The sequence below is a fragment of the Pelodiscus sinensis genome, chromosome 1 (genome assembly GCF_049634645.1).
Source record: "Pelodiscus sinensis isolate JC-2024 chromosome 1, ASM4963464v1, whole genome shotgun sequence".
NCBI lineage: Eukaryota > Metazoa > Chordata > Testudines > Trionychidae > Pelodiscus > Pelodiscus sinensis.
In genome coordinates, this window is record NC_134711.1 from 154,856,295 (window position 1) to 154,877,595 (window position 21,301).

General features: G+C 42.9%; 1 protein-coding gene and 1 long non-coding RNA gene across 8 annotated transcripts in view; one reads left to right on the plus strand and one right to left on the minus strand.

The window, feature by feature from the left end:
• Nucleotides 1-2,806: 2,806 nt before the first annotated feature.
• Nucleotides 2,807-11,963, plus strand: LOC142819691 (uncharacterized). Its single transcript, XR_012897527.1, has 3 exons — nt 2,807-2,946; nt 10,353-10,484; nt 11,746-11,963. It is a non-coding gene; the product is annotated as an uncharacterized LOC142819691 (long non-coding RNA).
• A 3,847-nt stretch (nt 11,964-15,810) lies between these two features.
• Nucleotides 15,811-21,301, minus strand: part of CD47 (CD47 molecule) — a 43,159-nt gene continuing 37,668 nt past the window's right edge. For all 7 annotated transcript variants that reach the window (XM_075908195.1, XM_075908187.1, XM_075908216.1 and 4 more), the window contains one exon: nt 15,811-18,084. In XM_075908195.1, the coding sequence (XP_075764310.1) occupies nt 18,080-18,084 (5 nt within the window). In that variant the 3' untranslated portion in view covers nt 15,811-18,079. The remainder of the gene's footprint in view (nt 18,085-21,301) is intronic.

Sequence of the window (21,301 nt, forward strand, 5' to 3'; positions counted from 1 at the left end):
GCGTATAAACCTAGACTACAATAAGACGACAAAACGGGTTTGGGTTGTTATGGAGAGAGTCTCTGTCAAAGATTCTGGTGTTTATAGCTGTACCTTGGACAAGATAATCCCTCCTCCTGTGAGAACTCTAGGCCAGACTCACATTTCTCTCACAGTTTTAGGTGAGCAGCAAGTTCCCTGTGTTCACGCCTGCAGATGGCAGGGGAGTTGGGGAGAAAGGAGGCAAAGGGGGTAGTTGCCCTGGGACCCTGCAATTCAAAGGGGCCCAGGGCTCCCAGCTGCCACTGCTGCTACTGCCGCATGGCAACAGCTGGAGCCCTGGACCCCTTTGAATTGCTGCCGAAGCGGGGCAGTGTCTCTGAGGTTAAGGAGTGTGTGTGCACCGTGGTCCAGCTGAGACTGAGTTGGCTGGCTATGGCCCTGCCCCTCCCTTTCTAGGGATGCAGAGCTGGCCCTCCACACACTTTGCCCCACAGTCTCCGGGGCTGCCTGTGTTCCAAATAACCCAAACGCTGCAGTGCTCTGATATGCGGGTCAAGGACGGGTTGAAATGCTTGTGTGACACGCACTGCTGGGGAGCGGGGGCTGCTTTATGATGACTATGCTCTGTAGTGACAATCTGAGCCTGTGCAGGTACTGGTATGGTTCCCTGTTTATCATAGCCTAGGCCTTGCTATGGGGCATCAAAGGCTTCCCAGCTCCTGTTTAATAGGTAATACTTTGTTCCGTGGTGCTCCCCATGAACACAGATACCAGTTCTGTGCACATGGTCTATATCCCCCCAGGTTCCTCCCTCAGGGACTGAGCCGCTCCCTCTGGTGCGGCAGAGCAGTTCAGGGCAGTTGTGGAGGTGACATCAATGCTCTGACCCTTGAGCCAGGCCCCTGGAACCCCACTTCATTAGCTTCACAGGAGACCTGCTGCTTTACCTCACCCAGCCTTGTGCTGTCCTGCAGTGCCCCAGTTGCACAGGGAGTGGTAACACGTCTGAGGCATTCGAGTAAAGAGCTGCAGAGAGAAGTGACTAGATTTCTTTTTCCTCTTTCAGCTCTTCCGGTTGTTGGGGTTTCTTTGGCCTCTTCTCCATCCGTTGACAAGGAGACCATGTTAACTTGTAGTGCTTGGGACTTCTATCCTGGAGACATCCAGCTCTCCTGGACTAAGGACGGCCAGTTGCTCATTAACGCGACAAGGAATGACTCTCTGTTCCACAACAGCAATGGGACTTCCTCCTTTATAAGTAACCTAATTGTTTCTAGACGTGACTGGAGTGAATCTGCCCTGTTTTCCTGCCAAGTGAATCACTCTTCACTGAAAATGCCGGTTGTGAAAAATCTCACCCTGAAACAGCTAGATAAAGGTAAATGCGCACTGTGAGCTTCTTAAGCAGTCCAAGGTACGGTACTCATTAGGCTCAGCTGTGTCCAACGGGAAATATGGGTGCATGATAAATAGAAAACAAGCTGAACATTCAGATCACTATTGGGCCATCCCTTGAGAATATGAAGCAGTTGACAGTGAAAAATAGCTCAGAGATACAGAAAGATAATTATTATTTATTCTTTATTCAATGTAATTGGTATCGCACAGACATAGAACAAGAGAGGACTCTGCCCCAAGATTTTGAAATGCAGTGTGAACGGAGTGCTTATTTCCCCCTTCCTTGTACCTTGTGAAATCTTACCTGAAATATTACAAGAGAAAGTGAAGCCTAAGCTTATGAGGTTGCTTATGAGGTTGCTCCATTCAGCTTGCTGTGGCTTTAGGTCAGGGATGAGGAACCTCTTTTTGGGAGGCGGGGCAGCACAAAAGTAAGGAACAAAACAAACAAAAAACCCACCTCACTGATGTGGCCCCCAACTGAGAAACAGAAAGATACTCCTCATATTCCCCTCACACAATTAAACCTAGGGAGGCCTTGTGCTAGATATGTGCAGCCCCAGTAGGTATGGGGCGGGGCCAAAAATGAGGGGTTCAGTGTGGGACGGGGCTGCTGGGTGTCTGGGTTGGAGGGTGCAGGAGTGGGCTGGGGGTGGGAAGGTTGGGCAGGAGGTAAGGTGCAGAAGAGGAGTGAGTGTGGGGTCTGGGCAGGAGAGGAATGCAGGACCCAAGTAGGGCTAAGAGGGTTGGGCAGGAGGTGGAGTTCAGGAGTGGGGTGGGAGTGCAGGGTCTGGGAGATGAGAAGGGCACTTACCTGGTGCAGCTTCCTGGTAACACACATGGCTCTGTGTCTTCCACCACTCCCAGGCACTGCTGCTACAATTGGGGAAAAGCCTCCTGGCAGCACTTTTCTGTGCTGCCATTTTCTCACCTAGAGGGGAGAAGGTGGCAGGGGAGCAGGAGCAGCAGCACACAGATTCACTTCCCTCCTGCCCCACTAGGCAAAGCCCATGGGTCAGATCAGTCTCCAGCTTGCCTGATTCCAGCCTGTGAGTCTTGGGGCTCCCCTTCCCTCCACAACGGGGAGCTGGTGCTCCAGCCCCACAGGAGAGAGGGGGAGGCCACAGGACTAGTTGCTGAAATGTTGATTGATTAGAAGTAAAAGGTTCAGCCTTATGGAATAAAGTAGTGCTCCATTCAACACTTGTGAATCAGGAGATTTTACATAGAAAAACAAGGAATGTTACAATTCATATAGTCATTTATAGTTTGGTTAAAGGAAATATAACAATAATTTGATTGCTCTTAGTAAATAAGTCACTTGTCTGTATAAACAACAGAATGTCCAGTGGCATTTAAAAGACTAACAAAATTTGCAACAGAAGTTTTTTTTCTTCTTTTTTTTTAAATAGGAAACATTATTTTACTAAACTGTTCTTTTTTTAGACAGGAAAGTTTCTATCACAGACAACATCAATCCATACCTACGGACTTTTGTCATATCTACTATGATGTTGCTGATTATACTAATATCATGTGTTGTTCTGAAGAAGTATACGAAGCCTTGTAAGTTCATCAATTTTACTTTGCTACTCCAGTGTTTTGTAATAACGCCTTGCACTAGATATTTGATGCTCGATTTTTACCTGTAAATTGGTGGTCTCTCTTTGCAGATGGCTGTGTAATTTCAGGTGACAATTAGTTCATCCAGTGCAGTTGTAAGATTCAATATTGCAATATGCTGAGCACGCTGGCTCTGATCCATGAAAGCTCTTCATGCTTAACTTTGAAGATGGGCTGATCTCAGTGAAGCCAATTAAATTACTCACATGCTTAAAGTTAGGTGCATGCTCAAGCACATTAGTCTATTGGGACTTAGGTGAGGGGGAGTGAGAAAGTGCTGGGCAACCCATAGAGATGTACAGCACCTCACGCAATTAGACCCTAACTTTTCAGAACTAGGGAAAACAAACACCCATTTAAAGGAAATTAACATCCTGTCTTATTTTCCATTGTCTGGCAAGTTTCTCATGTTCACAGTGATTTTCTTATCGTTGCTCTCTTACCCATTTCTTTGTGCAGATTTACCCATTCTGCAGACGCCTTTCCATTTGTGCTGTGCAGCTCTCTGCATGTGTTCTATCACCTCATCTATGGCATGCCTCGGCTCTTTTTCTGCTCCTCGGTTAAATATTTCTTTAAAAAAAAAGCTAGTCACTCTTCCAAGGGTTCCCATGCTGCCTTTTTACTTTCATTAACCCCATTCTTCTGGTTTCAAATATACGGTTTGAAGGCTAGGTCTCAGAAGGCATCTGGAGGGATAGCTCAGTGGTTTGAGCATTGGTCTGCTAAACCCAGGGTTGTGAGCTCAGTTCTTGAGGGAGCCATTTAGGGATCTGGGGCAAATCTGTCAGGGATGGTACTTGGTCCTGCCATGAGGGTAGGGGACTAGATTTCAATGTCCCTTCCAGTTCTATGAAATACATATATTAATGTTGCTTGTCCTAGCATAACTTACTCATTAACAATGCCTAAGCCTTTCCTACATACTGACTTATCTTTTGGACATTTGAATAGAATACCATTTTTGTAAATAGTTGGCATTCTTTATTCATTACTTACTACTTTTCTCTACCACTGGGTTTATATTCTTAACTTGCATTTCAAAAACGCTGATGGATGCTGACATGCCTAATACGAACAATGTTTGCATTTGTACAGACAGTTTCTTTGCAGATTCCTTAAGCCCATTCATGCACCTGTTACAAATGTTACTGAAAGGAAAATACATGTGACTGACTAAATCAAAAAAAGTACTAAAATGCATGATGATTTTGCATGGCTTTAATAATTTAAGATGCATTAATCAATATTTCAGAAGCTGTACTTTCCAGATTAAGTATGGGTTTTCTAAGTAATGAGTAGTGGAAAAGTGCCACTGGGGAACATCAACACTCAGGAAATAGCTGAAAACTACAGCATCCAGGCTATAGAAGAGTTATTTGATGGTGCATGAGGAGGAATAAGGGAGCAAAATTAACAAGGGGAAAATGTAGCGTAAGCAGTGAGGTTTCCTGACAGAGGGTTGCATTAGATGGTGAAATAGTCTCCAAGAGAAGTTGTAAAAGCCCCATCACTAAAGACATTTTGAAGCAGATTGGGTAAAAACCCTGGGCAATACATTGTGGGAACATTCCTAGACTATCAGGGGTATAGACTAGATATAGGTCTGCTGTAGCTTCTATGATTGGTTAGTGAGACTGACTTCAATCAATCAGATGTTTTCCCAGGTCTTTTCAGATATTCCCTTTATTTCCACTACATCATGCTGATTGTGAGAAGCTGTTCTAGACTTCAAATAGTGAGGTTTCCTTTTACACATATCTTTGACATTTGAAAATCTAATAAAGCTACATCTCTAGGGCTGATGGTGGTTACCATGTAGTGCGCTGAGCGCATGTGAAAATTATCACAGGGCTGTGAGGTATGCAGTTTGTCATTGTTGCAATGGGAAAGGTGCCCATTTTTGTGCTCTTACCTTACATTAAGATAGCCTCTACTGTAGTACTTTAGGAGAGTGGGTTTAAGTGAGTTTCTATTGAGCCGAGTGTAGCATTTATGGATGATGAGATTGGAGACTAGAGTCATTGGTGTGTTCCTGAAACTTTATGCTGCTTAGATAACACAGTGCACCCTTAACCCATTTTAACTAGCTGGTTAAGCCAAGTTAAGGACTTCTTTTGGTCACTGAAGCTAGCGTACGCAGGTGAGTCTGGGCCTATATTTTTAGCATTCTTCTATAGTGCCCCATTAAAAGATTCACCTCTAAAACAGTGTTTCTCAAACTGCTTCACGGAGGAGACATCTCCAGGGGATCCACGAGGTTGACAAACTGGAAAGCCTGCAAAAGCATAATTGAGAAGCACCTCGAACTGACACAATTAATACTCACCGCTGGGGTTCCACATAGTTGGAAGGGCTAGACCCTTGTAATGGGTAAGAATAATTATCTCATGGTAAAGACAGGAAAAATACTCCAATTTTTTTCTTACACTGTAAGCTCTCTCTCTCTCTCTCACTCTCTCTCTCTCTCACACCCACACACACATTTACACACACACTCAAACTCACCCCCTCCCCAAGCTCTTTACAAATAAATTTTCTTCAAAAAATGTAGCAGTAATTGAATTGCGCTCCCCGCTGTCAACTTTTTCTGGCCAAGCAAACGTTTTCATAGGTAAGGATTCCTCGGGATATAAAAAATTATTTCAGGGGTTCCTCCCTGGGGAAAAAGGTTGGGAATCACTGGCATAGGGTCTCAGAGGCGTTCAGCTAACTAGGTATCAGGCTGAGAGATGAAGAGTGCGCAATTGCAGGTGAAGGACAGAGCTTCGCTTTTGAGTTAGAAGATTCTGGATTAACAGAAGATGATATGGTGGAAGTTGTGTGAGTTGTAAGAGGAGTGGATACCAGTGCTGGTGAGGCCATTCTGGTGCTATCAGAATTACTGCGGCTCTGTCGAGTTTGATCTTCTGTAGGACTCTGAAGATAAGAGGGATAGGCAGAAAAGCGTACATGAGGGGACCTTTCCAATTGAGGAAGAAGGTGTCTCCCAAGGATTGGGGACCTAGGCCCATTCTGGAACAGAAATGGTGACATTTCCTGTTGCTGGCAGTAGCGAATATGTCTATTCTCTGTGTGCCCCAGCAACGGAAGATCGAATGGAGGACATCCCGATCGATTTCCCATTCGTGGTGTGTTGGGAAATTCCTTTGAGGGAATCTGCCATCGTATTGCTAATGCCAGGTAAGTAGGACGCCTCAAGAGTAGTGCTGTTGGCAATGCACCAATTCCATAATCGGGTTGCTTCCGTACACAGGAATCGGGATCGCGTACCGCCTTGGTGATTTATATAATACATCATCGCTATGTTTTCCGTAAAGACGCCGACTGTAGAGTTCCAGAGGTGTGCACAGAAGTGTTTGCAAGCGCCGGCAACAGCCCTCAATTCCAGGAGCTTTATGTGCAGCAGAGACTCTTGCGGTGACCAACGGCCTTGGATAGATAGGTTTCCCATGTGGGCACCCCAGCCGATGAGGGAGGCATCTGTGGTCATGTGACAACAAGGGAGCAGGTGATGAAATGGAGTGCCTGAAAGTTCATTGTCATCTTCTGTCCACCAGTAGAGGGAGGACCAGACGTTGAATGTATGGAAACCGTTTTCATATTTAGCTAGAAGCCATCTTGTATAACAGAAATCATTTCAGCTTCTTGCTGCTGCACGTATACCAGAGTGAATTTTCTGTTACCCCAGGACAGAGGCCTGCAAGATGAGCTATTGGAATGTGTTAATTGAGCTGGTTAAGGAAGGAGCCTCACTCCCTAGTACCTGCCCTCGATCTTGCTGATAACGGTTTTGCTTTCTGAGTTTAATTGATGATTTCTGTAATTGGATGTCCTGATGTCAGACTTGTTTGGTTAAGGGTATAAAGATACTAGGATTGATTGTATTAGGCAGCCTTACTAGGCCCGGCTCTGCTGAGACCACGTTGGCTCACTCTGTGCCTTATTGATCAATAAAGCTGTATATTAGCCGCCAAAACAGAAAGGATCATTTGCTTCAACAAATGGAACGGTTACCCGCTTGCGTACATTGATGGGATCGTATATTGAGATCAACCAGTGTTGCAGCAGCTGGAAGTGTAATCTGGTGTGGGGAATGACGTATGTCATGGAGGCCATATGACCCATTAGCTTGAGTACTGTAATAACCTGTACTACTCGTTTGTATAAGAGTTCATCCAACAGGTTTTGGATTACTTGAAATCTGGTCATGGATAGACATGCCCATGCTGTAACTGAATTGAGGTGCGCGCCTATAAATTCTAGGTTCTGAGTAGGAGTCAAGGTGGATTTCTCCTCGTTGAGGAGGAGACCTAGGACACACAAAGTTTTGATCGTACTCTGCACCATGCCTGCAGTTTCTATCGATGAACATCCTTTTATTAGGCAGTCATCCAAGTAGGGATACATGACAACGCCATTGCATCAAAGGCAAGCAGCTACGACTGTGAATGTCTTTGTAAAGACTCTCGGTGCTGTTGCAAGGCTGAATGGCAGCACTTGATACTGAAAATGGTCTGTGCCAATTATGAGGCGTAGAAATTTTTTGTGAGCGGGATGAATTGTCACGTGGAAATAGGCATCTTTTAGGTTGAGAGCAGCAAACCAGTTGCCCTGCACCAGGGCCAGTAGAATGGAGGTCAATGTCTCCATCTTGAAGCACTGTTTTCGAATATACTTGTTGAAATGTCAAAGATCCAATATAGGTCTCCATCCGCCAGTTTTTTTTTCTGCACCAGGAAATAGCGGAAGTAAAATCCTCTCCCCTGAAATTGAGGTGGTACGTTCTCTATTGCTCCTATGTGGAGGATGAAATCTCAGTTCGCAATAGATCTTCTTGAGAGGGGTCCCAGAAGAGGGACGGGAATGGTGGGGTTGTGAGTGGGTGTGAACGGAATGGAATGACATAATCCGAGTGGATTATTTCTAGAACCCATTTGTTGGCAGTGACGTTGGCCCATTGGTTGTAGAAGGGCCTTAAGCGATGGTGAAAGATGTGACCGGGGCTTGGAGAGGCTATCTGTTCACTCTCGACCAACATGTCAAACGTGCTGCTTGTTGCCGGGTTGAGTTTGCGTGTGGTTATTTTGATTCTGACGTTGCATTGGTCTCTGGTGTTGATTCTGACATGGTTGGTCGAACTATAGATATTGCGGTTGCCAGTGTTGTCTGGGGTGGAAATAATCATAATGTCTTTGGAAAGACGTATAACGTTTCCTCCTACATGGTGGAGTGTATATCCCAAGTGACCTCAATGTTGTCCTAGTGTCCTTGCTAGAATGCAAGACCGAATCAGTCTTTTCAGCAAATAGAACATCTTTCTGAAATGGTAAATCCTCCACTTTAGATTGCAGCTCCTTTGGGCCTGTTGTTGCCTGGAGGAATGAGGCGCTGCACATAACTATCGCTGTGGCAGTAGTGTGGGCTGCGGTGTCTGCCACATCCATAGTGATCTGGAGACTGGTTCAAGTGGCAGCATAACCCTCCTGAACCACAGATTTTAGAAGTGGCCTCAGATTCCAGAAGGGCCTCCATCAAAGGTGTGAGCTTTGCATAATTGTCAAAATTGTGATTTGACAAATGAGCAAGGTAATTGGCAATCCTCAGAAGCAAAGTTGAGGAGGTATACACCTTCCTGCCAAATAAGTCAAGCCTCTTTAACTCCTTGTCTGATGCATTTGATTTATAGCACGGAGCCTTGGATCTCTGCTGAGCTGCATCAACTACTAGGGAATTGGGTTGAAGGTGGGAAAAAAGAACGTCTGATCCCTATGGGGGTATAAAATATTTCTTATCAGCCCACTTGTTAGTGGGAAGAGCAGAGGCGGGAGTCTGCCAGAGATCATTATTCACTTCCAGGATAGCCTCGTCCAAAGGTATAGCCAGTTTTGTAGTATGGGTGGTCTGTAAATTTTTTAGGCGACGATGTTGCTTGTCTTTGTTGTAAAGCAGGCCTTTTCTGACCATGGCCTTCGCGTATCGCCCATCCTGCCTCACTAGGCCCCTCACTGAAACCAGACCGTAAGATACTCAGAAAAGCATGGGAAGCACAATGTAGCTTTCTGTAAATGGAATTTGGCCTTGTAGGCATCATAGAACAGGGAGATGAGCATGAAAAAAATAGAACACAGCTGCAAGAGATAAATAAGACTCTCTTGACCAGTCCTTGAAGGCAGGGAGGTAGGCATAGGGAGATAAGACGCAACTGCCATGCACACTGACCATACCCACACCCAGCACTGTCCACGGGGCCATCAGGCAGGCATCATGAAAAATCCTATAGGGCAGTATTTCACGTTACCTCATTACCAGCCTATCAGGCCCAGCCAGGGAACTGACCCTAATAAGGTACCGGATATCAGGATATGTTATAAAAGATCCTCAACCCCTTTGTTCGACGGAGGTTCCGTGTATTGAGGGCACGTGGGTTTTTTTGCCCAGCTGAAGGATTGATCACCCTGAGGCTGCCTTCCCCACCCTTTGAGTCAAAGATAGGGGTACACGAGTCCTGAGCATGCTCCGAGTTTTTGTGTGTCTTCATGTTGTTATCATTGCTGGATTTGTAAGTATTACTTAAATCTATCAATTGTTAGCTTAGTCAGTAGTTAAGTTGTATTAATCATATCTTGTAATCTTGTGAGGTATAAGCAAGTTGCATTGTATAGATAGTGTAATTTTGTGCTGTGTGATAGTGTTATGTTTTAGTCTAGGTACAAGTGTTAGAAGAAAACCCAGGAGTTGTTAACCTGTAACAGCAAAAATCAATGACTAACTCCGCCAGCTGTCCTAAAGTAACATTGGAAGGATTGGCGGTGGGTGGCCTTTTTATTGTTATTATTTTGGCTTTGTTTTTTGTATTTTTTGTTTGTATGCTGCGCTGCGTTAAGCAAATTAGGGATAGTGATTTAATATAAATAAATTGTAATCTAGGAATTGTAATCAGTTAGGTATAATTGTGTTCAAGTTTTCTACCCTGTAAAAGCATTGGGTAATTGTTAGTTAAAAAGACCATTTTCTAATTGTTGGTTTTGATAAAAGAATCATTCCACTTGATAAAGATCTTTTGTTTTACACCATCATCCAGTAGTTTTCATTGGGTAATCGGCTTTAACCCTTGAGGCTTCCACCACATCACCGAACCAAGGTGTAACAGTCTTTAATTTCAATCAGCTGGATTTCCTGAGACGCTGCCACTTTCTTAAACAGATCTTGGAACTCTCTCAAGTGGTCTGGTGGGGAGACATCTCCAGGGGTGACTGATTCGTCTGGGGAGGAGGATTAATCTGTAGGGGATACTTCAGGAGGATGTGGCTCAGTAGTGGTCTGAGGCTGTTGTTCTTGAACTGTAGGAGGTGAATGATGAGGTGATGAGCCTTGATCAATGGGCGGAGGGACGGAAAGTGGGGAGTGTCTGGAAGAGGAGCAGATCGTCATCGAACGAGGCGGGGATCTGGGTGAAGAGTGGTAACGCCGATGATGTGGTGAGTATTCCCTATGGTAACAGGAATAATCATATCAATCGCGGTAATAGTAGGATGAGTGTGAAGGAGAGCGCCCATAACGGTGGTGTCCAGTATGCTCGTGCCCCTAGGATGATCTTCTAGATCAGAGGGATGGGGAGGGAGAGTAGGATCTCCTCATAAGCGGAGAGAATAGACTTGGAATCCCCAGGAGGTGTCAGGAAGGGAGATGAGCGTCTATCAGGAGAGGTGTAACTCCTGGACAGCCATGGTGACTTTCTGTTTCATGGTGGAGGTGAAGATGGTGATGGAAACAGAAAAAAAGCAGGAGGCATCAAAGGTGAGGACGGACTGCAAATATGGCGGGTCTTTGCCCGTGCTTTAGCTGGGGCTTTCTGTTCCGCCACCGAGGTCAGTGCCAAGCGATGATGTATTGCACCGGAGTCATGGTGAGTGCGTGCCGATGGTGATGCCAAGTGTACCCTTGGTGAGGCCGGTGCTGGCGCCGAGCAATCGCACGCTGGGGTAGGAGCTGTTTGCTCCCGTGCCGAAGTTGTAGGTTCCTCTGGGGAGGGACTTGAAGAGGAGGTAGATGTAGCCCATAATGGTGCTGACTGTGCCTGCTGTTCCGTCAATAGAGATGGCGCCGATGACTTCAGTGCCGAGAGCGCTGGTTCCGCTATTGGAGAAGTTCCCGCCACATGGCGCGAAATACCAGGCAAAGTCTTAGATGGTTTAGAGAGCGAACGGGTGGTTAAAGCAGAAGTGCCCGACTGACTCTTCACAGCAGAACTACCTCTGGATCTAAGGCAGAGATCTACTTGGGGAGGGCCTGGACCTCTTAGAAGGAGCCCTATAGGGGGAAGAGGCACTCTATTTTTTAGTCTGTTGAGCGGCCCGAGGCGGAGAGGCTGAGCCAGGCGGCTGGAGCGCCTTATCAAAGAGTATAATACAGAGCCTCATCTCGCGGCCATGGCGGGCCCTGGCTGTAAGTTTTGAGCAATGTATACATTTTTGCGGTACCTGGCTCTCGCCAAGGCAGCGGATGCACATGGAGCATTTCTTAAATCCGGGAGAGCCCAGGATTTTCTATTTCAATGTTGTTCTCTTTTCTTTTTCTATCCCTCCCCTTTTTTTTAAAACTTTGTACAAGATTCCTAAGTTCAATCGGGAGAGGGGGGAGAAACAAGAATTAAACAGTCTATAACAGAATTTTTTTTTTAAACAAACGTGAAATATAAAAAGAGTAGAAAACTGAGGAAAAATAACTTATCTCACAAAGGTTGAGCAAGAAGGAGAGACGATTTGCTCTGTCTGCAGCCTGAGGCGGTTGAGAGGAACTGGATTAGATTGGATCACGCAGCGTGGGAAAGCGCGAACAGCGCGAGACGCCCTCCCCTCCCCCCCGCGCTTGCGCAGTCCGACTGATTACGGCTTTTCACATCTCCGTCCTGCAGCACCAGGGAAAGCCCAGCACCTAATGTGGAGCACCCACGGGGACATCACTTGAAAAAGAACTAAAGGCTTGAGTTACCATTGTTTTATGCTAATGTATCTTCAGTGAAATAAATGGAGTTACACCAGTGTAAAACTGGAATGAAGAAGTGGCGAACCAGGCCCATAGTCCATTAATGGTGAAATACATCAGTGTTTCGCAACCAGTGGTACGAGTACCCTCAGGGGTACTCGAGAGAAGTCTGGAGGGGCGGGGGTATGTCAACACAACTGAAATTTGGAGAAAACTGCATTTTTGTTTCAAGTTTTAAAGCACTTATTTTTGTACTTTTTACACCCAAAAATGTCATCGCCTGCCTGGCTACGATTAAGTTGTTTGTTTAAACATATGTGTTGCAATGGTAGAAAAAAATGTGTCTGAAAAGTGTAGGTACTGAGGGTACTTATTTTTTTTTTAAAAGGGTACGTTATTAAAAAAAGGTTGAAAAACACTGAACTACATCACATCTTAACAGCTGTCTGAAACACACGTGGAAAATCCATCTTTGCCCAAGAATGTGTAATTTCTGGGTAATTTTAGTTCCTGTGACTCTTTTTGGACTTTTCAACAAAGCACTGTAAGATTCTGTGGCTGCTGTATTCTCTTTGCTATATTCTTGAGGCCAGATCCCGATATTACTCTGTTGTAGAGTTTATAACTTCATTAAGAAGCTTCAATGGATTTACTTTGGGACTACATCTACACTGCAGGCTTCTTGCGCAGGAACTGTTTTGCGCAAGAGTTCTTGTGGAAAAGGCCTTCCACACGAGCACATCCACATTGCCATGTGCTTTTGCACAAGAGCATCCATGGCAGTGTGGACGCTCTCTTGCGCAAGTAAGCTCTAATGGCCATTTTAGCCAGAAGGGCTTCTTGCACAAGAAATTCATGTTGCCTGTCTACACTGCCTTCTTGTAGAAGAGCTCTTGGGCAAGAGGGCTTATTCCACGTGGGGAGAATAACTCTTCCAGAAGAAGCTCTGTTTTCCAACGCTGTACTGTAAAATTACTTGCACAAGAATGCACATGCAGTGTAGACGCTCTAAGTTTTTGCACACGAATAGGTGTTCTTGCGCAAAAAGCCTGCAGTGTAGTTGTAGTCTGGCTGTAGAGGGGCAGACCCAACAGCAGAATTTAGTCTTGACCCAAGTAGGTGTGATTAGAAAAGCATCTATGTGAAGAAAATAGCAGTGAGGTGTACTGTATGTCTCTCAATATAGCGAGCTTGTTGACCTACATTTTTCTTTTTTGCAATTTTCATCCTTTCTCACTTGCATCAACTACTCCTGGAGCACATCCAGCAGCTATTATCTCATACACATGTGATAACATTTAACTCCATCACAAATGCCCCCAGTGGGCTTAGACAAAGTGCCTTAAGGGTAGGACCATTTTTAATCTGTTCAGTGCTGTGATGGGCGAAATGATGGCCCATAATATTTCTTTAATCATAATTTGCTTACTGTTAGTTTCTGTCACTCAATGTTATTAAAAGCTATTCATTCCTTGGTGCAGAGTACCAGCCTTTCATCATTGTGCCAAGCTTACATTAGCAGCCCAGCAAACAGGCTGAGCGGTTTATTCCTATTTTTGCCAATTATCACTCCATTAAAAAAAATACATTTCCAAAAGCCTGCTGGGAGCATTAGAGATGGTATAGAAACCATGGAAGCACAGAGTCTAGGTAGCCTAGGGCAGAGGAAGTAGTCAGCCTTGGGGAGAAGAGTAACGAGACTGGGCAATTAGACAAGGAAAGAGGGTAAGGGTCAAAGAAATGCTCATAGGTGATGTTCTCTCTAATCTTTTCCAGCTATATGAACAATACTTTTTTTTACATGCACCAGGACATGTGAAGATGTGCAACAGTAAACAAAAACCTAGTTATGGGCACTATTATAATCAGCTGGGTGGCATTTTAATTTCTCTTTAGTGGCCACACAACTGCATCTCTTACAGGGAACACTGCTCACACAACTTTGGTATGAGTTTATTTGTATGAAGATGACTAACAGCAGATGGTAAAGGATGAGAAAAAGAGCAGAGAAGTGGAGACAGCAGTATGGAGATACAGGGAAAAAAGATGCTTCAGTAAAGTGAGGCTGTCGCTCTGTCCACAAACATGAATGTATTGGGTAAAATTGCAAATGCAACTAAGTTTCTCTGGTCCGGATCCTCTTCAGGGTTTAGTCACCTAACACTTATTGATGGGCCATGTTTACTAAAAAATGAGGATGGCTGAGTGGAATCTCTCCCCAGTCATGCTGTTGCCTTTTGAAATCTGGTTGTAACTACAGCAGCTACTAATTCCCTCCATACCCAACTAACTATTCCTAGCTTTGAGAACTGGTGGGAAGAATGGGAGAAGGGGCAGAGGATAACAGCTCCATTCAAATACAGTACTAGGTCTCAGCTGCTTGAGCTGTTTCAACCTCCTTCAAAAGAAGTCTATGAAAGCTCTAGCCTTGCATCAACTTTTAAGACAGCTTAGAGCACTACTGCTAATTGCTAGTTGAATCGCTCCTGAGTGGTCACCTGAGCACATAGCTTACAGGAAACCCTTGCTGCAATCCACCATGGCGATGAAGAATCTCATCAGAAAGATTACCCAGAGAGCACAGGAATCACGTAGCAAATGGGTAACTGAACTCACCTCTTCCAGGTCATTCACTTTAACACTTCAGCCATGGACCTTCCTTCCTTCCTTCCTTCCTCTCCAACATAAAAACTGCCACTCCAACATAAACCAAATGTTTATCTCAGCTAGTAGCCTGGGCTTAAGGGGCAGTTCATAGGGAGAAAAGTTACCAGGAAATAGACAGTTTGGATTGAAGTAATTAAGAAACAGTGTGCATGAGAGTGGGGATCAAGAGAAAGCTTGAGAAAAGATGCTTCAATAATGGCAGCAAAAGTTTAAAAATTGAATGAAACTAGTACTGGAGTCCTCAGAAGTGACTGCCCTCATAAAAAAGCCTAAGGATTTAGCTAAGAGCTTTCTGTCCTGGAAACATTTCCCTTACAACTTACCCACCTAAAATGTTTACTGTATACAGTATTAGCCAGAGTCTTCCATGATGACTTGGTGTTAAGTTGCTCTGTGTGTTAAATGAGAAGTACTTTCCAAACCATTGGGCTATAGTTCTGTGGTGAGTGAAGAGACTCCAAGATTTAATTTATCTTTATAGCGATTTATCTTTATATCTTTGGGATCATTACGAGAAAGGTGTAATACAAATGCCTATTACTAGTACTTGAATAACTGTTCTTATGGAATTATTTTCTAAATTAAAAAAAAAAGTTAAGTTTTAGAAAGTGAAGTGCTCATACTTGCATACCTTTGGCTTTAAGGAGGGCAGTGAAAAAGAGGCCCAATTCTATTCAAGTGACTACACTCACTTTGCAATTTCAGTATTGTAAGCAGCATCGTATGACTTCAATGATAGCTGTGACCTCTCAGTACTAGGTGTTTTCAGATTCTGAAAGGTTTGCCACTGAGTTCCCAGTAGTACAAAGGGCAAGACAATTTACACTGTGAATTCCATTACATACACCACAGCAAAAGTCTCTGTAGCTCCAAGATAATCAAACTGCTTACACATGTTGGCCTGAGACTTTTACAGTTTAAAGAGCTTAATTTTGAATTTGCTCAGACATTAGTTTTGGTTAAAATAAAAAACACTTTCAGTTGTGAAGATTTCAATAGGAACAGGTCTGTGATGATAATAGAATGATTTGCTTGATTAAGCAGTGTTACTTTACACAGTCACTATGATAGGAAAAGCAGGCCATAATTCCATGAAATTATGCTTAAAAAAATTAAGACTAGTTTAGTGCATCAGAAACAAAAACTCACAGAAACAGTTTAATGTGGTTTTATTAAGTATAATAGCACAATATTTATAAAGTTATATTTCATAAATAAACACACGTGGGTAAAGATTGCAGATATCTAAAATGTCAAATAACAAGAATCTTATTTTATATATACTGGAATTAGTCATTTAATGTCATCTTCCCTCCAGTAATTTAAAATTAACTAACACTTTTTAATTGGTGCCCAAGAGAAACCAAAAGGAGAGCCTTTGCATACAGCAGTATGATTAAGAGACAAGCACATGGTACCATGGTACAGAATTCAATCCTACTGATTTTTTTGGTAGTATTTTATTAAAAGGATTTGTCTTCAGCACAAGAGTGGCTGCTAAACTTCAATTTGCTGAGAGTTAATTATAAAGCTATATTAAGTGTAAGGAAAAATGAAATTTCAAAGCTTGTTACTGCCTGGAGCTGCTGTATACTACTAGAAAGTATCAATAACTAAATATGTACAAATGAGGCACCCCATGCAAAAATATCATGGAAATCCCTGAATTGCCTCTTATTAATGAGCCATACTGTCTCTCACATCTTACCTGGACTATTTTGATGGCTGCTATGACAGAGAAGGCTTAAATAAGACATACAGAATTGAAATCCATACAAATACCCTAATGATAAACCACATTCCAAAAACCATATACCGTTAAAGAAATAATGCAATATTGAGTAGGACCATACAAAGCAGATTCAAGTTTACACTTAACACTTATACATGTGCATATCCCATTAACTTCTGTAAGAGTGTAGCTTGGGTTAACTGAAGTGTATAGTCCTCTCACAGGGCCTATGTGAATAAAGGCTCTGGGATCAGACTCTAAAGTTAGTTCTATGTAAAACAAGATCTCTGTATCAAACTGTAGCATAGCCCTGGATTGCTACAGTCACAACAACAGGAAATGTAAAAGGGTTTTTAAACAAAAATCTGTTAAAGCAGAAAGCTGCTTACTAGTTGCAGTGGGGGAACCCTCAAAGTATAGCTATGAAAAGAGCAGGCAAGGCCTCACAGACTACACATGTAGAAGTGATTATAATTAGGTTTTAATACATTTTTTATCTGTAAAACTTGAATATGTTCAGAACCTCAATTTACTTATCCCTGCCTGAAAGAGTCTTCTGTCTATGACATAATTAATGACAATATCACAAAGCTAGGATGACAAATTTCAATTAAGGCATAAGTAGCAGGATCCCATGATGCTAACATAGCTCACGTTTTTATGCATGTATTCTTGGGAATAAGGGACAAAATGAGAAAGTAAATTTAAAATGCTGCTAACTCTTAAATGCTCAGCTTTTTTAAATTATTTCTCAGCAAGCTGAAATTCTAGGTTGTAAAGGAGAAAGCCTGAGACTGGTTTCAGTACCATAGACTGTAAAATATGGATATTAAGAGCCATGTTCAACAATGAAATCAATGAATGGGTGATGTGCTCGACAACTGTAGGGCTGATTAACTCAGGGCTGAATAGTATTTCAAAGACTACAAAGAGAGTCACAAAAAACAATTAAAATATCACACAACTACTATATATACACAGGGAGATTATTTTAGTACGTGAGAATGGAAGGAACTTGGGTACTCATTAAAAAAGTCAAGGTTTTGTTTACGCAGTTTGTTTCAGTGTGGTAAGTGCCACTGTTTTCTATAATACAAAGTGGAAAAAGTAACATTTGTACAACAGCCGCTTCCTAGACATACAATAGAGGCATGAACACAGTTTGCCTATGCACACAAAAAAATCCCAATAATCTAAATGTAATTACAGCCTGTGTCATATAAACTTCATAGTAGATCTTTTAAATGTGAGGGTGAGTCAGGAAAGAAACGGTGACATATTTCATACGATACTGATTTGTTTAAATTATCACAAAGCATTGGTCCAGTAGCATAGTACTAGTATCGTTTGGTCACTGACCTGGCCCAGTTTCAAAACTGACTGATAGTTTTTGGAAAAGGTATCACTAATGGTGACCTTATCAAGAAGTTGTGTGGTTGATAAACAGTGCCTTCTGCTCTCCCCCCATACACATACACCAGGAAAAAAAAATATCTCTCTTTTGAATGGAACTACAGCCGCTGTGATTATAGAATTACATGTAAATCATTTTTTCCAAACATGCAAAACAGCTACGTTCCTGATTTTCTTCTCTTTGAATAGTGCATCATCAAAGGCCATGGTGTATAAACAAATGTATTTCTTTTCACATATTACCATCTCAGTAGCAGATTCTGTCACTCTCACAGGTTAGCCTGGAAAATTACAAAGCAAAAACTATTATTCAAGAAATGTTTTGATTTACATTCACCCACATCCACCTACACTTAGTTCGGCAGCACAAAATTCAAATTTCATAATTTTAAAAAGTGTAAATAAATACACTCATAAAACTGAGGGTGGCTAGTATTGGCTTGAGTAAGGTATAGTACAACTGCAGCATAATTTCTCTACGCAGCTCTGGCACGATCTGTTTTAATCTTTTACTTCAGCGGGCGATTTTTAAAGGCAAAAACAGCAGGTGCCTAAGTGACCTGTTTTTCCCTTTTTTTTTAAATAAGTCTGCACCCAGTATTTTTAGATAGTATGAAGAATTCTGGTTTGCACAAATAGGATTCAGAAAAAACACTGAACTATTTATTTAAAATTGTGCATCAACCTAGATTTTGCCTTCAGAAGTAAAATGCTGTTGCACTGACCCCATTTTGCTGTTTGACTTATGACATTTAAAGAAAATGTAGACACACCGAATGCACAGTATAATGGCCTGCAATGTTAGATCATTGCTGGGGGAAAACACAATCCTGATTTCTCAAATAGGAGTCATATACTTCCTGTGAGAGCCTTCCCTCACTGTATTTTTTTCAGTTATACCAAATGACTAACTGCTTTTATCACTGTAAGGCAGTGGTCACCAACCAGTAGATTTGGATCTACTGGTGGGTCTTGGAGCATGACAGGTGATCCTGACTGGTTTGGCCAGGGCTATCAAATGTTGACACTTCAACTGCCTCTTCCCCCACTGCTGTGCACCTCCTGCCCCTGCTGGGAAGGGAGAGGAGGGGGTGCTGATGTCAGGGTGCTCCCTCTCCCACCCTGTAGTCTATCACCACAGAATAGAGGGGGCACAACAGAGCTTGGGATGGAGGGAGTTTGCTGACTGCTTTTGAGAGTGGTGCAGCACCAGGGCAGGGGTGAGCCTACCGTTGCCCCACTGTACTACCACCCAGGAGCCACCTAAGGTAAGCAGTGTCCACCTGGAGCCTGCATTCTGAATGCTTGCCCCAGTCATAAACCCACTCCTGCACCTCAAGTCCCTGCCCTAGCCCTGAGCCCCCTGGACTCAAATTCCCTTATAGAGCCTGTACCCCTGTCCCAGTCATAAACCCCCTCCTGTACCCCAACCCCTACCCCAGGCTCAGCTGAGAGCCCATCTTAACACTCCAAGTCCCTTAACCCAAGATCAGAGATTGCACCCCAACTCTCTGCCCCTGCCTGATGAAAAGGAGGGAGGAAGGATGGAGTAAGCAGAGGCAGGGCCTCGGAGAAGGGGCATAAAGGAGGCGGCACAAGAGTATTAGGGTTTGAAGTAGTTCCTGGATTGCAGTTCTTTTAAAAAAGTGATCTTGTGCTTAAGAAGGCTGGTGACCACTACTGTAAGGGATGCTGGTAAAGTTATTCACTGTGTCGTATGAGCAGATGCATTCATAGAGGCTGAAAAAGCAGTCCTTATGTGTACTTGAATGAATCATATAATTTATGAGTTATACAAATTCATCAGTATACTGTATTTACAAACAAGCTGGAATATTAAATGATCAATAAATTAGTGTCAGCCAATAATCTTACCAGCTGCCTCTAGTTCCATGTGTGCTTTGCACAAGTGAAAAAATGGTTGGGAAAAACCCTCTAATAATTTAGAATTCTCATTAGACTCAGGGTCTTTGAGTTTCCTTGAAGTGCAATGCTCAGCCTCTGGGGAGTAGTAAAGTAGGAATAGTGTCTCCTAGTACTTATGTCAGCGATGGTCAACCAAGGCTAGTGAGTGGTCTGCAATACTGAATCAGTCATGTGAACTAATCATGACTCCAAGAATAAGATTAAATACATTAATATAGGGCATGCTAACAAGTAGAAATGCTTTAATCAGACATATATTAATACAACTGTCTTCAACTTCAAATAAAAAAATATGTATACTTACTAGACAAAAATCAAATCCCTGCCTCTTCTCCCAAGCGTGACCCTGTCACTGCACCTTTCTTTCCCTCCCAGCACTTCTGGGATGCCATGAATTGGCTGATTTGGGGCCCATCCCTCTCCTTCTCGCCTAGAGCTTGAATGCCACAATCTGTGCCTTTCAAGCTCTGGGAGGAAGAAGGAGGGGCAGGGACAGGGCACAAATCAGCTAATTTATGGCACTCCAAAAGTGCTGGGAGGGAAAGAGAGGAATAAGCAAGTGTGGGGCCCACAGTGCACAAGAGATGTGGATGAAAGGGGCAGAAAGGGTGTGCACAGGACACACATGGGATGCCAATGGGTCGCACGTGGTCACTGGGCCACAGGCTGCCAACCACTGACTTACGTGGTTGGTGCCTGAGATCAAGAAATATGACACACTAGGGGAGGAATTAAGAAAAAGTAGTAGTCTATATGTAAGATTAGAACATGGACCATTAAAACAATAACTGAAAAGGCTGACAAACTCACAAAATCAAGGGAATTCTCTACCGGATAAAGTCAAGCAGTGCAGACACACTATGAAATGCATGGTTTGCTATCACAATTTTCAGGGTACGTACTAAATTATAGAGATTCTTCTCTGGTAGGGGTGGGCATTTCTTTCTTAAATGTTTGATGGCTGCCTTAGCTCAAACTTTCTTTGTTAAACTGTGCACTTCATAAAACAAAACCAAACAAAACCAAACCCCACTCTTGTCTCCATTAAAGCAAATTTGTCATTCTTTAAGCAAGCTCACATTGTAAGGGTGTGCATTTCTTTCTTAAGTGTTTGATGGCTGTCAAACATTCTCAAACTGCTGCCATGACCACACTGGATAAAGTGGTAGATTTAACAGTGTAGTCCTTAAGATACCAGTGTGCAAGTAATGTATTGGGAGAATTGTAGCAACAACAGTCAAAGCAGACAAAACATAAGGTCACCACACTCTATTTTAGTTAAATATTGTAACCATTTCAAAGGTAGTTTTTCAATCAAATACATCAGTGAACAGAAAACTAAATGCGCCATTAAATCTTAATTTAAAAAATAGTATTTCACATTATAAATTGGTCAAAAGGATTTTTGGTAAGCAGATTTAACCAATAGCATTCCCTCAAAAACCTATTATAGATAAAATAATTTCTAAGTGCAAGAATAATCTGCATATTCGAGACCAAGAACAGTTTATAAGTGAAAATTTAACAATCTAAAGTGACAGTCAAATTAATACACAATATTGTAAGCCACAC